This window comes from Buteo buteo, chromosome 12, assembly GCF_964188355.1.
Source record: "Buteo buteo chromosome 12, bButBut1.hap1.1, whole genome shotgun sequence".
In the NCBI taxonomy this organism is placed as follows: Eukaryota; Metazoa; Chordata; class Aves; order Accipitriformes; family Accipitridae; genus Buteo; species Buteo buteo.
This window is the reverse complement of record NC_134182.1, coordinates 4,571,486-4,585,129: the sequence shown is the minus strand read 5'-3', so window position 1 is coordinate 4,585,129 and position 13,644 is coordinate 4,571,486. Positions and strand designations below refer to the sequence as shown.

General features: G+C 46.4%; 1 protein-coding gene and 1 long non-coding RNA gene across 3 annotated transcripts in view; one reads left to right on the top strand and one right to left on the bottom strand.

Annotated features, from left to right (window-relative positions):
* FBXO11 (F-box protein 11) overlaps positions 1-3,242 on the bottom strand; it is a 77,496-nt gene extending 74,254 nt beyond the window's left edge. Inside the window, exon 1 of one of the 2 annotated variants that reach the window (XM_075042450.1) lies at positions 2,781-3,242. In XM_075042450.1, coding sequence (XP_074898551.1) covers positions 2,781-2,892 — 112 coding nt within the window. In that variant the 5' untranslated portion in view covers positions 2,893-3,242. The remainder of the gene's footprint in view (positions 1-2,780) is intronic. The other variant, XM_075042449.1, reaches the window with a different exon arrangement.
* Positions 3,243-3,442: 200 nt separating this feature from the next.
* On the top strand, positions 3,443-8,425 carry LOC142037841 (uncharacterized). Its single transcript, XR_012652446.1, has 3 exons — positions 3,443-3,802; positions 4,259-4,354; positions 4,930-8,425. It is a non-coding gene; the product is annotated as an uncharacterized LOC142037841 (long non-coding RNA).
* The last annotated feature ends 5,219 nt before the right edge of the window (positions 8,426-13,644 follow it).

Genomic DNA, 13,644 nt, shown 5'->3' with positions numbered 1-13,644 from the left:
AAGAAGTTCCAAAGATTAACTGTGCTACGTTATCAACTCTGTTCCATGATATTTGTAGTATTAAGTACTGTGCTGTAATATGAAGGAGGAAATTAATAATAACAAATAATAATTTTCATTTAATCACAGCTGCACTCACGTTATCTACTACCAATTTTTTTAAACGAATTTAAATCTGAGTTTAACAGAAACCCTTTCCTAATAACTTACACTGCTTCTTTTGTACAGCCTTTTTTAAGATGACCTACATTGCTTGGGAATAAAGGTGAAAAAAGTCACCACTGCTGTGTGCGGTATGGTCTAACCCTAGTACATTGGCTTATAATTTAGTAGCATTATTCATCATCCTTTAAAGTAACAGCTCTGCACAAAGCGATCAAAGTCACAGGTAAAACTGGCATTAGCTTCCAGAGATAGTGGATCAGACCTTGCAAGTTCTGAGACAGGAACAGGAACTGCACTAGAGACACCCCAAATGTAGATATAACACTAACAACAAAAGACCCTAATGCTGCTGATACATTTTTGGGCAAGTCAGACCTAGCGCAACTGACCTTCAAAAACGCAAGGAAAAAGCTAGCAGTGATCCATATGGAACAGTAATTTCGGCAAACTGTGGAACTTGATTTTATTACAATTTTATCATCACAGAGTGGAAAACGGCAACGAACAATGTAAAAAAACCCCACCAAAATTAGGTGAATGTAGAGTTCCACAAAACATCAGAGTAATACAAATAAATTGCAGCCTCATATTTTAACAGAAAAAGTTTCTGCCTGTATCTTTAGCAAATTAATAACATATGAACAGTTTGAGACTGGCAGTCCAATGTAAAACTGAATAATCACAGCGTTTAATCCATAAGCACACCTTTCCGGATGCCTTTTAGAAGTTGCATTTTCATCTGTTTAAAAGAAAAAGTAAACCGTGGGGTTGAAAAAATTCTATATTCTGTATATGGAACATCGATGATGAAAATCCTCAGTGCATGTCATTGAAAGGAGGAAGTTCTCGTTATTTTTTGGGTTTGGGTTTTGCGTTGTTTTTTTTTTTTCTTTAAATGTCAGTATACCAGAGAAGTCATTTTAATTATATAATTACTGAAGATTTTGGAAGGTTTACACAAGACCCATAATTGGGCATAAGACATCACATCCTCTGGTTATATACACAGCAATCTGGTCTGGGTAACATTCTTTGCTCTGACCAATGTGTGCGAGGGGGGGCGGGGGAAGGAAGGGGAGGGAGGGGAGGGGGGAGGAATGGAGAATTAAAAATACTTCCTCAGATTAAATTTTCTTTACTTCATTTGCTTAAAACGTTTTGATTGCACAAAACGCACTAAAGTATTTATCACGATGCATCTCCGTAGTTAAAATACCTCGTTCTCGATGTGATATCCTAGATACTCAAACAAAAGACATTCAGATGACAATGAAGGCTTTTTTTTTATTTTTAAAAAGACATTTGTACATCTAAAACTGCACCACCGATCAGCCTCCTTTATCATGCCAGAGTTGTGACAGCCAATGCATAAAAAATTAAAATCCAATCCACCAGATAAGACATGCAAAATGTCTCCTCCAATCCCACCCCCATCTCGCCTTCAAAAAAAAAAAAAAAAAAAAAAAAACCACCACCACCAGCCCTGCACATACGGAGCACACGCACACTCGCACCCCCAAGAGCCATCCCTGGGGCGACAGTGCCAGGGCTGAGGGACCGCCACCCCCCCTCGCCCCCGCACCCCGGCACTGGCCACCCCGCTCCGGGCTCCATTAAGGGGAGGAATCCCACCTCGCCGCTTCCTCATCCCCCCTCAGACAATGGTGCTTTTCCCCCATTAGCTCCAAATTGTCAACATTTTTACGCTAGGCCCCGGCCCCACCGGCGCGGGCGGACCCGCCGGGCAGGGCTGAGGCGCTGAGGTGGGGGGGGGGCTGGCCGGAGCCCCCCGTTCCGTTCCGGCCGGTTCGGGGCCGACGGCTGCCGCGGCGGCTGGGGGGGGTGGGGGGGCGGTGTGGCTGAGGTAAATAAATGGCCGATCGGCCGCGGCCCGCGCCCCCCCGCCGGGCGCTGTAACCGAAGCCCGGGCTCCGAACTGCGCAGCAAACATTGCGCGGCGCGGCGGGCCGCGGAGGCTCTCGCCGCCGAGACCCGGGCCGCCGCCCCCCCCCTCCCCGACACCATTTCGCCGACGGCGGCGGGGAAGGTGTCGGCGCAAGTTGCCCGGCACCAGAGCCCCCCCCTGCCGCCTCTCCCCCCCACCCCCGGCCCCGCAGCCCCCCGCCTCCCCACCCCGGGCGCCGCTTCCCCCCCCCACCCGCGTCACCTCTCCCCTCCGCCGGCCCGGGGGGCCCAGCCCGCCGCTCCCCCGGGGGGGGAGGCACCGGCTCCGCCGGCTCGCCTTCCCGCAGCCCCCGGGGACGGGGCGGGGGGGCTTCGCCGCGTTCCGTCCCTTAGGGCCGGCGGCGATCGGCTCCCCCCCCCCCTCCCCAGCGGGCGTGGGAGAGCGGCCGGGGAAGGGGCCGAGCCCCCGCCTCCCTCCCGCTCGGCGGCAGGGCCCAGCGGCCCCGAGTCGGGGCAGAGCCCAAGCCAAACAAAGCGCGGCCTGAGCGGGAGCCAAGGGTGAAGCAGCCTGGGCTTTTCCTGCCGGTGCCCGGCCGGGCGCGGCGGGGCCCGGCGCCGCCGGCGAACCCCACGCAAGGCCGGTCCCCCCCCCCCCCCCACACACACACACTCCCCCCCCCCCAAGCTCGGCGCGGCGGCGCCTGGCTTACCCCGATCCCCGGCGGCGGCGGCGGCGGCGTTGTTCCTCTCCTGCTGCTGCTGCACCGGGCGCGGCCTGGACACTCGCCTGGGTCTCCTGTTGGCGGCTCGGACCGAGTTCATTTGCCGACTCGTGTGGGTGGCGGGAGGGGAGGGGGGGAATCCTCCGGCAACCGGTGCCTCGTTGGGGAGGGGGGGGGAAAGGAGGGAGCCCCGGGGCGGCCGCCTCGCAGCAGCGGGCAGCAGGGAAGGAGAGGGGAGGGGGGGGGGAGTTCTCCAGGCGGGGGTCCCGCCGCCGCTGCCGCCTCCTCGCCGGCTCAGCTCGAGAGGCAGAGGAGCCGCCGGCCGCTAGGCTCTTCCCGAGCGCTGGCTGTGGGGGACGTTCGCGCCGCGGCCCCCCTCCCCGGCCCCCCCCGAAAATCCCTCTCTTAAAGGAGCCCCGCGGTCCTGCCCGTCTCAAGCCCGTCGCTGCTCCGTGGCAGGAGGAGCCATTGACACTGCCAGAGACACACTCGCGGGGAGGCAGTCGCTGGCGGCCGCGCTCCGGCCAATCAACGCTTCCCACACAGCCGGCCGGCGGCGGCGCGGCCAATCCCCGCGCCGCTTCTATGGGGAGCGGGGTGGGGAGGGGCGGGCGAGCGAGCGGCGCGGCGCGGGGTGGGGTGGGGTGGCGGAGCAGGATATAAGGGTCGGGGCCGGGCCCCGCGCGCGGGGGGGGTGTGGTGGCCGCGCGGGGGCCGGGCCGCGCGGTAATGGCGGCCGCCGCCATCGCCGTCTTCCTGAGGTAGAGGGTGCGGGAGCCGGCCGCAGGCGCGGGGCCTGGCAGGCCCGCGTCTGCGCCGACCGGCCCGTTCCGTCCTACCGGATCCGCCTGAAGGCCGGTGGGCCAGGGTAGAGTGGGCGGGCGGGCCGGTGGGAGAGCGGGCCGTGCTGTGAGGGCAGCCCGTGCCGTGAGGGCAGCCCCGGGTGTCTTGTCACCGGCCGGCCCGCACCCACGGGTGGCCGCCGGGCCCTCCGCGGAGCCTGCCCGCGGGTGAGGCAGCGGGAGGGGGAGTGCGGAGGGGCCGGAGCGCCCTCCGCTGAGGCCGTGGGTGACAGGGGAGGGAGGGAGGCTGCCGCCGAGTGTGCCTTGTTGTGTGTGCTGTGTGTCTTGGTAACCCTGCCTTGGGTGTGGGCTCAGCCGCGGTGCGGCTTGGGCTGGGGGTGCCGTCTGGTTTCGGTTTCCACGGACCGGCTTGCTTCTTTCCTGACTGGTTGTTAACATCTTTTTCACGGGGGGGGAATAGATCTGTTCCTTGGTCAGCGTGGACACCCGCGTTTGCATTGCCTTCTGCTAATACAACAGTATGCTGTTTATCTTGGGCTGGCAGTTTAGACAGCGTGTGAGGCTTCTCCTGCTTTATCATATTGGTCATGTTGGTGCTCAGCCCGTGGCCTGAGAGGAGAAAAAAAAAAGAAATTAGTTGTGCTTTTTTTTTTTTCTTTTCAGAAATCATTTAATAAAATGGATGGCAAAATCCAAGCAGTAAGGAAGATATCTTCTCTTTGCAGGGTCGCTCAGGAGTCTGCTTCTAATGCTGCAAAGGTGGGTTTGTGTGTAGTCCTACTTAAACTAAGCACTTGGAGTCTGCGGAACCAGGGCCCTTGTCAGTGCCTGAAAAACAAAAGTGTGTTATCTGGTATAAAATGTAAATAAATGGTTGTAATTAAAACCTCATTAGGCAGGAGCTTGTTCAAAGCTGACAAATGAAGGTATAAAGTAACTTTAGGAAATGACAGCTTTAAAAAAAAAAGCTTTAAAAATATTTATACTTGTGCTTCTAAAGTAAAGTGAAAATTGTACTTTTAAGTTCGTATCAGACCAGAAATCTTGCCGTAGCTGTTAAGGAGCATTTCTTAGACTTAGCATTTTGTTGCCTTGAGGAATGACTGGAGAAGCAGTGAAGGATTGTTTTCCGTGCCTGAAAAAAGTAATTCTTGCCACCTTCCCTAGTAGTAGGGGAAGAAATAATAAAGTTAAGCTCTTGTGGAAAGAACTTAATAGGGAAAGAGAATAAATGTTTCTGTCATAACTATTACCAGGCTAGTGTACTAAACATTCAGTAGAGCTACACAATTACATGTACGTTTCATAAAAAATATTTTTTCTTCTGATGGCAGCATTGTGAAAATGTGCTTTAACTTTTGAATGGGAAGAATGGCTGTACCCAAGAACTGTGCCGAGCTTGCTGTGACATGATTAAAGATTTTCACGTCATTAAAAACCTATAATCTTTAAAATGCAGTATTGTAGTAGTTTAACTGCATTTCTGTTCAACTGTTCTAGTTGTGCTCTCTTCACCAAGACCTAGCCAGTGAATTTTTAGTGTTGCAGGGTTACCTGAAATGGCTCAATATTGGTGTACTCCAAACTTCTAGTACTCTAAATCTTTGAAAACCTGTTCAAGGGCCAAGATGGACGACAAACTAGTTTTCACCTAAAGCATATAAGAATCTAAAGCTTCTGATATTAGAATAAAACTTTATCAAAAACTTGAATCAGAGCAGGCTTTAGACTTTCTTAAAAAGTCTTGAATTAGATTGAAAACAAATGATCTCTTGGCTTAAAACCCACTTTTTGTAATTGGCTTCTTAAGGTGGTAACTTGTGTTAGGGATGTGATGGTGGGAGTCTGGCAAAACTTAGTGTAAATAGGAAGAATGTGAGTCTGTGTATAAGCAGTTCCAATATGTGGTCTCACTGACTTAACCAAAATGCACTGAGAGCAGCCTATAGAAGGTTACGCAGAAGCTCATGAAAAATGCTCTGAGTTGATAGAATGAGAACCTCATGTACTGAGTAAGAGAAACTTGATGAAGTTACTAAATAAATTACTGGTGCAAAAAGTGATACTTGTAAGCATTAATTGGTAGCCTACAAGGCATGGAGTAGAGAAATAGTTAACAGTGCTCCTGTCTGATACTCTAGGCTGTGCTTTAGAAGACCAGACATTAGAAAACCTGAGAACTCATCAAAACAGTTTTGACTAGAGCTCTGTATCTCTTCTCATAACAAAATTAAATCTATCGCGTCTGATTGGTGACAACTGGGACTTGGTCATGATAACTTCGGTTTTGTAGGTCAATCTTTGAAATGTTATACTTGGCCATCCTGTGTCTCCATTGTTGCTGTATAGCCTCTGAGAGAAAAAACACTCTTCTGTGCCAATAAAAGATGAAAATGCCATTGAAAGTCCAAAGTAATATTAAGGCTTCATTGTATTGACCGCTGTGGAGGTGCTTTAAGCCATCCTGTGTGATGTGCTAATAAACCATTCCTGAATGTGGGTGCAATTTATACTGGCAAGATAATTTTGCCTCTGTCAAGGCAGCTCTTTCTTTATTTAAATTGGGAAGAGAGGGAATGAAAAGTGGAACTAAACTATACTGTGATTTTTTTCATAATTGTCTATGATATAAATGCTTGCTAGACTGGTTATGTTGGCCACAAATCACCTTTTGGTGACCCACGAACAACTTCACACTATGAAGAGAAAGGCATAGGACCGGGGTGAAGAGTTTACTTGGACGGTTTACAGCATAAGTAATTTGGGCAGAGTTGTCAAGTGCTAGCTCATCATATGAGACTATCGTCTGAGCTGCACTGAATTTCCAATGTATATGTATTTAAACATTAATGATATTTGGTTCTCTGTATGTACATGAAGAGTTGGTTGCTGCTTTGAAGAGATCACCTTCCTTCCTGTATGGAGGAAGGCATGCCACAGAGTGCTTAGTAATAATAACAGTAACTTGTTTATTATGTGTTAACATAGAATAGTTAGAGCTTTGTAGCTAATGAGGCAGCTTAATAGAAAGAAGTAGTGCAAGTTGTAGTGAAGGAAATACTGATAAAGGGCTTCCTATTTGTTAGGATGATGTGCAGAGACAGAAGAGCAACTTTGATTCAGCTGACTTGCTCAAAAGTGAACATGGCAGTTAAAACAACTTGAAGATCTGACCAAGATAATAGAACAGTTAAGTATTTCTTTTCTAGAATCTCAGTAGAGGATAGATGAGAGACTAGAGATGGTGGGGCCACAGAATAAGCAGGATTGGGAAATGGGTGTGGGGCAGTGTAAACTGGTTAAGTCAGCAAGGCTGATTCAGCCCAGGGTGATCTGCAGGAATCACCACTATTTTATTCCCTTTAATGTACACATCTACTAGCAACCTGAAAAACCTTGCTTCAGAGACTGTTAGAAATGCTTTGAATGTGGGACAAATTCATGTAAGTCGCTACAGTCCTCACTTGCCCTGAGGATGTGAGTATTGCTTTAACAGTTGATCAAAACAAGCCTAGGATAGTAGATTTCAGTGAATGGTGATCTGTGGATTACTTCTAAGGGGTTCACAAAAGATAAGTAAGAACAGCCTTCAACTTGTATATGATGGCCTAAAGCTCTGTTTAAAAATTGTTCAGAAGCTGCAAATTGAAGAAAAAACACTGAATTCCTGGCTTGCAATTAAGTGGAAAATGCACGGTATTCTCACTAGCTTTTGCTTTGTAATATTTGTGAGAGAACAGGAAATATTTTGAGAGCACTATTGCAGTTTGGTACACAAAGCTCACTGCAGCGCCTTTAGCTACAGCTTGTGGATTTGAACAAGAAATACAAGTCAGTTTTTATCATGCTTTTTAATTGCTTCAAGTGGCTTTGCAAAGGAGCCACATGTCTCTTCTTCTCCTTACAGATGAAAGTGAAGCAAAAAGGGCTGAAAGGACTTGCCCAGGAGCATTTATAGGCTATTAACAGGGCCAGGAATAGAACCCAGGGTACAGGAGTCCTTATCTAAGGCTTTCTCCACAGTGTCACATTACTGCTTTCAGAAGCATAAGACTTTTGCCTATTATTTCTAACCATCTCATAAGCTGTTAATATATCCCTGGACTAAAAATACTGCATTGAAGATTTGGGACTGACCCAGTGTGGACTACTGACTTTAAATTCTTTAAACCTAGAGGGTTGTTTCTCATAAGCTTGGAAGAAGTGAGCCTTTCAGAAATAGTTAGCAATACCTAGAACTGGTTGAACCTGCTTGCTCTGCAGTTCAAAAATACTAATGCCATTTTGTTGCAATTTCTCTGACCCTTAGTTCTTCCTAGTTGTGTTTTACATCCCACCTAATGCAGCTAAATCTTCCCACTCTACAGAAAAAGACTCTTAAATCTCCACTTCATTTACCTGGAATCCACGTCTCCTGAAATCTAGCTTGATGTTGGCTGACTTTAGTGGGTTGCCTTCTGGGTGAATGTCTGTGGCTGGGATGTTTTCTGTTGCTGTACCAACCTGGTTTCTGCAGAAAGAATAATGACCTCGGGGTGGGGAGATGTGTGTTGTTTCCTATAAGCTTACATGACTGTTTCAACATGTTTATCTAACACGTTAATTTCGATTCTGCCCTAACAAAACCTCTCTAGAAGCCTGAATGGTACTTCAGTTCTCATTAATTTTTTTTAATAAAAATAACTGCTGAAAAAAAGTCCTGGAGGGATGGTGTCTGAATTTTAAAGCATTATCGGCTCTCCTGGTAGAAATCTCATAACCAGGTAGATACGTACATGTCACCTGCCTGCTGGATTTTTTGGGAGTATTTTCAGGGGAGGGAGGGGGAGTATGAAGCTCTTTCATCTGAGGGGTGCCAGCTGATGGGAAAAGCACCGAGTTTTATATCGTTAGGTCACTAGCGAGGAGGGAGGCATGGAGGGGGGGGTGGTCCTGTGGGCTGCTACCACAGAGCTCTGGGTGCTGGCCTCTGTCAGGGCTGTCAGACAGAGACTGACGCATTGGCCCCTGAGAGTCAGGAGCAGGCTTGCAGTGGGGCTCAGTACCATGCTTGCTTGTGCAGCTTGATGCGCTGTATATGGGAGCGTGTGGGAAATGGGGTCAATAGCTACCTTTGTGTCAATGAAATATTGAGAAAATGGTATGTTCAATCCCGGCTATAAATCAGGAGTGTAAAAGGTCTGGAGCTCAGAGTGAAAGGAGCAACAGCTTCTACTAGAGATGAAACCTGAATGACAATTTTAAGGTAGCATTGGGGCAGAGATGTCACTGTGCAGACAAGCTTACAGTCAATGACAGGAACTTATGCTGAGGAGGTAGAGTGGATGACATCTGTTGCATGTGAAGGTGGAACTGTCTTGAGCATCCAATCTATGTTTTCAGCCTTGTTTTCCCAGTGACACCCACTGCCCTCCACTGAAGTTCCCAAGCTTGGTCCTCTGGATTGTACCGAATTCGGATGTTTCAGATAGTCTGAACTGCTACAAAGGTTCATTGCTAAAATAAAGATACATTGGGTATAAATCACATAATTTTATGGGTGACCTGTCAAAATAGCATGATTCTCCTGAATGATCTGTATAGACACCATATAATAGTGAGACAGATAATATTTTGACTCGGTGGTTGTCATTCATTCAAGGTGTGCTTCTCGCTACTCCTTTTCAAACATACATGTACAGAGGTAAAAAAGCATGGGCTACACCATATACTTGTAGTTCCTCTCAAGTTAGTGGCTTAGCTTGAAGCAATTTCCCTAGATCTTGGAGTTAGTTTCTAGTTTCAGATTTGTCTTGGACTTGCTTTTATTTCTTGGAGTCTACTTTTGTTTTGCTTATTGCATCAACAGCGTGTCCATATGACAAGTTTTGTCTTTAGAGCTGGGGTTTCCTGCCCCCAAATATGGCCAGTATATCTGTTGTTTATATTGCCTTGGAGAGGATACAGACTGAACAACTCTTTCAGCATAATGAATTGAGTCAGAGTCAGGCCCCAAACAAGAAAGGGTCACAAGAAGTACCTCCAATACCAGAACTGGAAAAATCAATCATTTTATACCAAGAGGCTGGAGTTGTATGAGGGCCTGCCTCCAGATTTAGACCTACCAAAGAAAAAATTAGCTGCTTTAGGGAAGATTTTGCTAGTTTGGGGGATAGTTCTTCCCCCCCCAGATCTCTCAGTGGCATTCTCAGCTCCCCATTTTTACAAAGCACTTGTGCTCCCTGGTGCTTATCCAAGACAGGCCTAGAGTGGCAGGAGCAGTTAAGGACACTTTGCTTCACCTCCGTTATGAGCAGCTAAATCTGAAATGAGTACCAGAAATTCCAGTCTTTGTTTTCAATGTGTCAAACTGTTGGTGGCGTTGTAGAGCATCCAAAGGCTGCTTCTTGAATGGGATTCAGTATCTCCATGCAGAGGAGGCTCAGCAGTGAGAAGTGGTACTTTTCAGTCCTGGAGACAAGAAACTGAAAGTGTCTGTAGTCTTGCCGTAAGCACGGGAATACATGTGGTACAATTAACCTTCACTTCAAATCTTAAGAGCAGGTGGGTGTGGGTGCTGTTGCTGTTATCTGACAATTTTACCCTACCAACAACTGATCTTGTTTACTGGTAGGAACAAGTTCTTCATGCTAAAGAGGGAGAATATGAGGAGGTTTTTCACTTTGCTGCCTGGTAGACCAATGCCATTTTAAATGTCTTGCTCCAAAACCATCCTTTTCTACAGAGGTGTTCTTCAAATATAGAAAGGTTGTGAAATTAATTCCCATTAACCCAACCAGGGAGGGGAGCGGGGGGAAAAGGTGTAGCATGTCAGATGTGTATGTCTTGCCAGTTTGCTCCTTGTCCTGGTTTTGGCTGGGATAGAGTTAATTTTCTTCCTAGTAGCTGGTACAGTGTTACATTTTAGGTTTAGTATGACAATAATGTTGATAATGCCAATGTTTTCAGTTGTTGCTAAGTAGTGTTTATACTAAGTCAAGGATTTTTCTGCTTCTCATGTCAAGGCAGCAGGAAGGCTGGAGGGGCACAAGAAGTTGGGGGGGGACGCAGCCAGGACAGCTGACCCAAACTGGCCAAAGGGGTATTCCATACCATGTGACATCGTGCCCAGTATATAAACTGGGGGGAGTTGGCTGGGGGGCGACGGATTGCTGCTCAGGAGCTAAGTAAGCATCGGTCGGTGAGCGGTGAGCAATTGCATTGTACATCACTTGTTTTGTGTATTCCAATCCTTTATTAGTATTGTCATTTCATTATTGTTATAATCATTATTATTGTCTTCCTTTCTGTCCTATTAAACTGTTCTTATCTCAATCATGAGGTTTACTTTTTTTTTTGTGATTCTCTCCCCCATCCCATGGGGTGTGGGGGAAGTGAGCAAGTGGCTGCGCGGTGCTTAGTTGCTGGCTGGCTGGGGTTAAACCATGATACTCTTTCTCTGTGTCGGGCAGCTAGAAAAGAGGAGTCTAGGTCCTTTTTATCCATCTCGCAGTCTCATTGGGTCTCTTTCATGGCTTGTCTGATGAGTGGGGGTAAAAGGTTTAGTTATCCTTGTGACCGAAAGATATTTCTCCAGAAAGGGTTTTTGAATGTCCTGAAGAGCGTTTTGCAGTTAGGGTCTAAAGTGTCATTGCCATTAAGAAGCAATCGTGCTCTTCACAGGCATCTTTTTGCTGCCCCTACCCTGTCCCCTGTTCTGTCAACTAGCATTTATGCAGCAGCAGCACGGCTAGGCAGATCAAGGAGGTAATCTGAGTGAAAACTAGTCCAGCTGAAAGCACAGCTATTTTTCAGGCACATGTGCAAATGTTAGTGCAGAGAAGTGGTGGGAAAGGATGGCCCCTATGTGGTGAGGGAAGCTTGCATACAGATTGGCTTACTGTGATCCTGGAAGCATGCCTTTAGCATTTCCCTGGGCCTTTGGGTGAATGTCATCTTTAATTAGATATGTTTTACTGGAACGCTCTCAGACATAGCTGCTCTGCTGTAGGATCTGTTTGGGCTGCTGATGAAGCACCACATTATGTTTCTTGATTGAGCTATCCATTTAAGCAGGTGGCAGCATGGACTTAAAAGATGACCAACTTGGGACCACACAGTGAGTATAGCCTTTAAGCTACATAATGACTTTAAGCAGTTCATTTCTCTTCATTGCCACGTGGTGGTGATGTTGGTGGTTGCCTTCCAGGAGTTTTGGACTTTCGCTGCTGAGGGCAAGTAGCAGATAAGTTGGCAAGGAATGTCTTACAGGTCAATACCTACAGATGACTTTCTCCAGTGCTGCATGGCTTTTCCAGTTACCCACATGGTGGGGACATTTTTCCTCCTATTTGTACTCCATTTTACATGTAAACATTCCTACACCTAAGCAGGGTCAGCTAATCAACAACATAAAGTATTTTGCTAAGGATAACTGACAAAATACAATAGATTTTCAGGGTACCATGCTGCAAGTATCTCCTTTGAATCATTGCTTAGCTGTCATCCTAGGTTATTCTAGATCTAGAAGGTTTTCCTACCCCATCTTTATCACATCAGTTAAAGCCTTGGTTGTAATCTTTTTTGTATCCCCAGTGACCCTGTTTCTCTGGTAAGATCTGAACTCTGTCCTCTTGTCCTCAGTAGGTCAGCTCTCACCTTCTCCAGACATACCATTCTTGATGCCTTTCACTGCGGCATTGCTGGCTGAAGCATAGTGTTTTAATCTCTGTCCCTCTTGAGACTCCAGGACTTTGAGTAAAGGCTGTTTTGTGTGGAATATTGATCTGTTTCACTTTCAGGGTGACAATCTTTGTAACGAGTCTTGAATGTTTATTTGCCACTAACTAGCTAATCTGGAGATGATGGGTGTTTATGCTTGCCAGGGTGAGTGGTGGAGTGGTAGGTCGCATCTCTGGAAGACTCCAGGATTTTGCAGTGGAAGGGAACTTAGTGCTTGCATTGCTTCTTTAGCAGTGTGTGTGGTATATGCCTTATAGGTGTGTATTCTCTAGTCTTGACTATATATCACCCAGCACGTGAACATAAATACCAAAAGATACGTGACCTTTTTATTATGCAAAGGACATAAAAACAGGAATTCACCAAAATTAACTGATAAAGAATAACTGTGCTGTATATGGAAGATGCTCTGTCTCGGTTGCCTGTAACTAATGTCTCAGGATTTCATCAATTTTATGCTGACAAGCAGAGATGGAGAAGAGGTCATCCCTTCAGAAGAATGTGTGTGTAAATGAGATAAATAGCAGTGTAAAATCCTCTCCACTGACTACTGGTGATGAGCATCAGTGTGATCTAGGCCTTGAAGAAATTTATACAGTGTAGGTAAATGCATATTCACTGTAAGGACAGCTTACAAAACAGCTAGTTTAAGTATGTTAAAGTCTCTTTTTCCTCAGCTTGTCTGTGTCCAGTACTACAAACTCAGATGTACAACTTTCAGGGACACAGTAAATCTTCTCATTCCTCAGCTTAAGTTTTTATTGTTTTCTTCACAGCAAAGCAGAAGAGGAAAATGGAAAATCAAGATTATCATGTATTTTCAAGTCTCAGTTAGCCAAGATGAGACAGAAAACTTGAGTAAGACAAGACTAGTCTAATATTTTAGAGAATTTTCCTGTTAGGAATGGGATAAAGGGAAGTGATGTGTTTATGCTGCTTTGTGTATACAGGTTATTGACAGTCACTGCAAGTGCATGTTCAAGATAGGTAGAGTAGCTGTTGCTCTAGAAGTTTATAAATGTTTGACCTTTATTGTTTGTTTTGTAATCTTAATTTCTTAACAGCTGATCTTTGTCTTCCTTTTTTACTGAACTGGTGATCTTACTACTGTCTGTGATTAAATGGATGACTTTGTCTTGTAACGTTACTTGGCAAACCCAGGCACGTTTTGATGTGAGTTGGTTTTTTTTAGGTTTACGTCTGTGTAGATAGCATTACTTCTGTGAACCACATTCAGTATGGACTAGCATAATATTTGTTCACAACAAAAAATGGAGTTGGGCATTTTACTTCATTTTTTTCAGTGATATGTGATGCAGAAAACAACT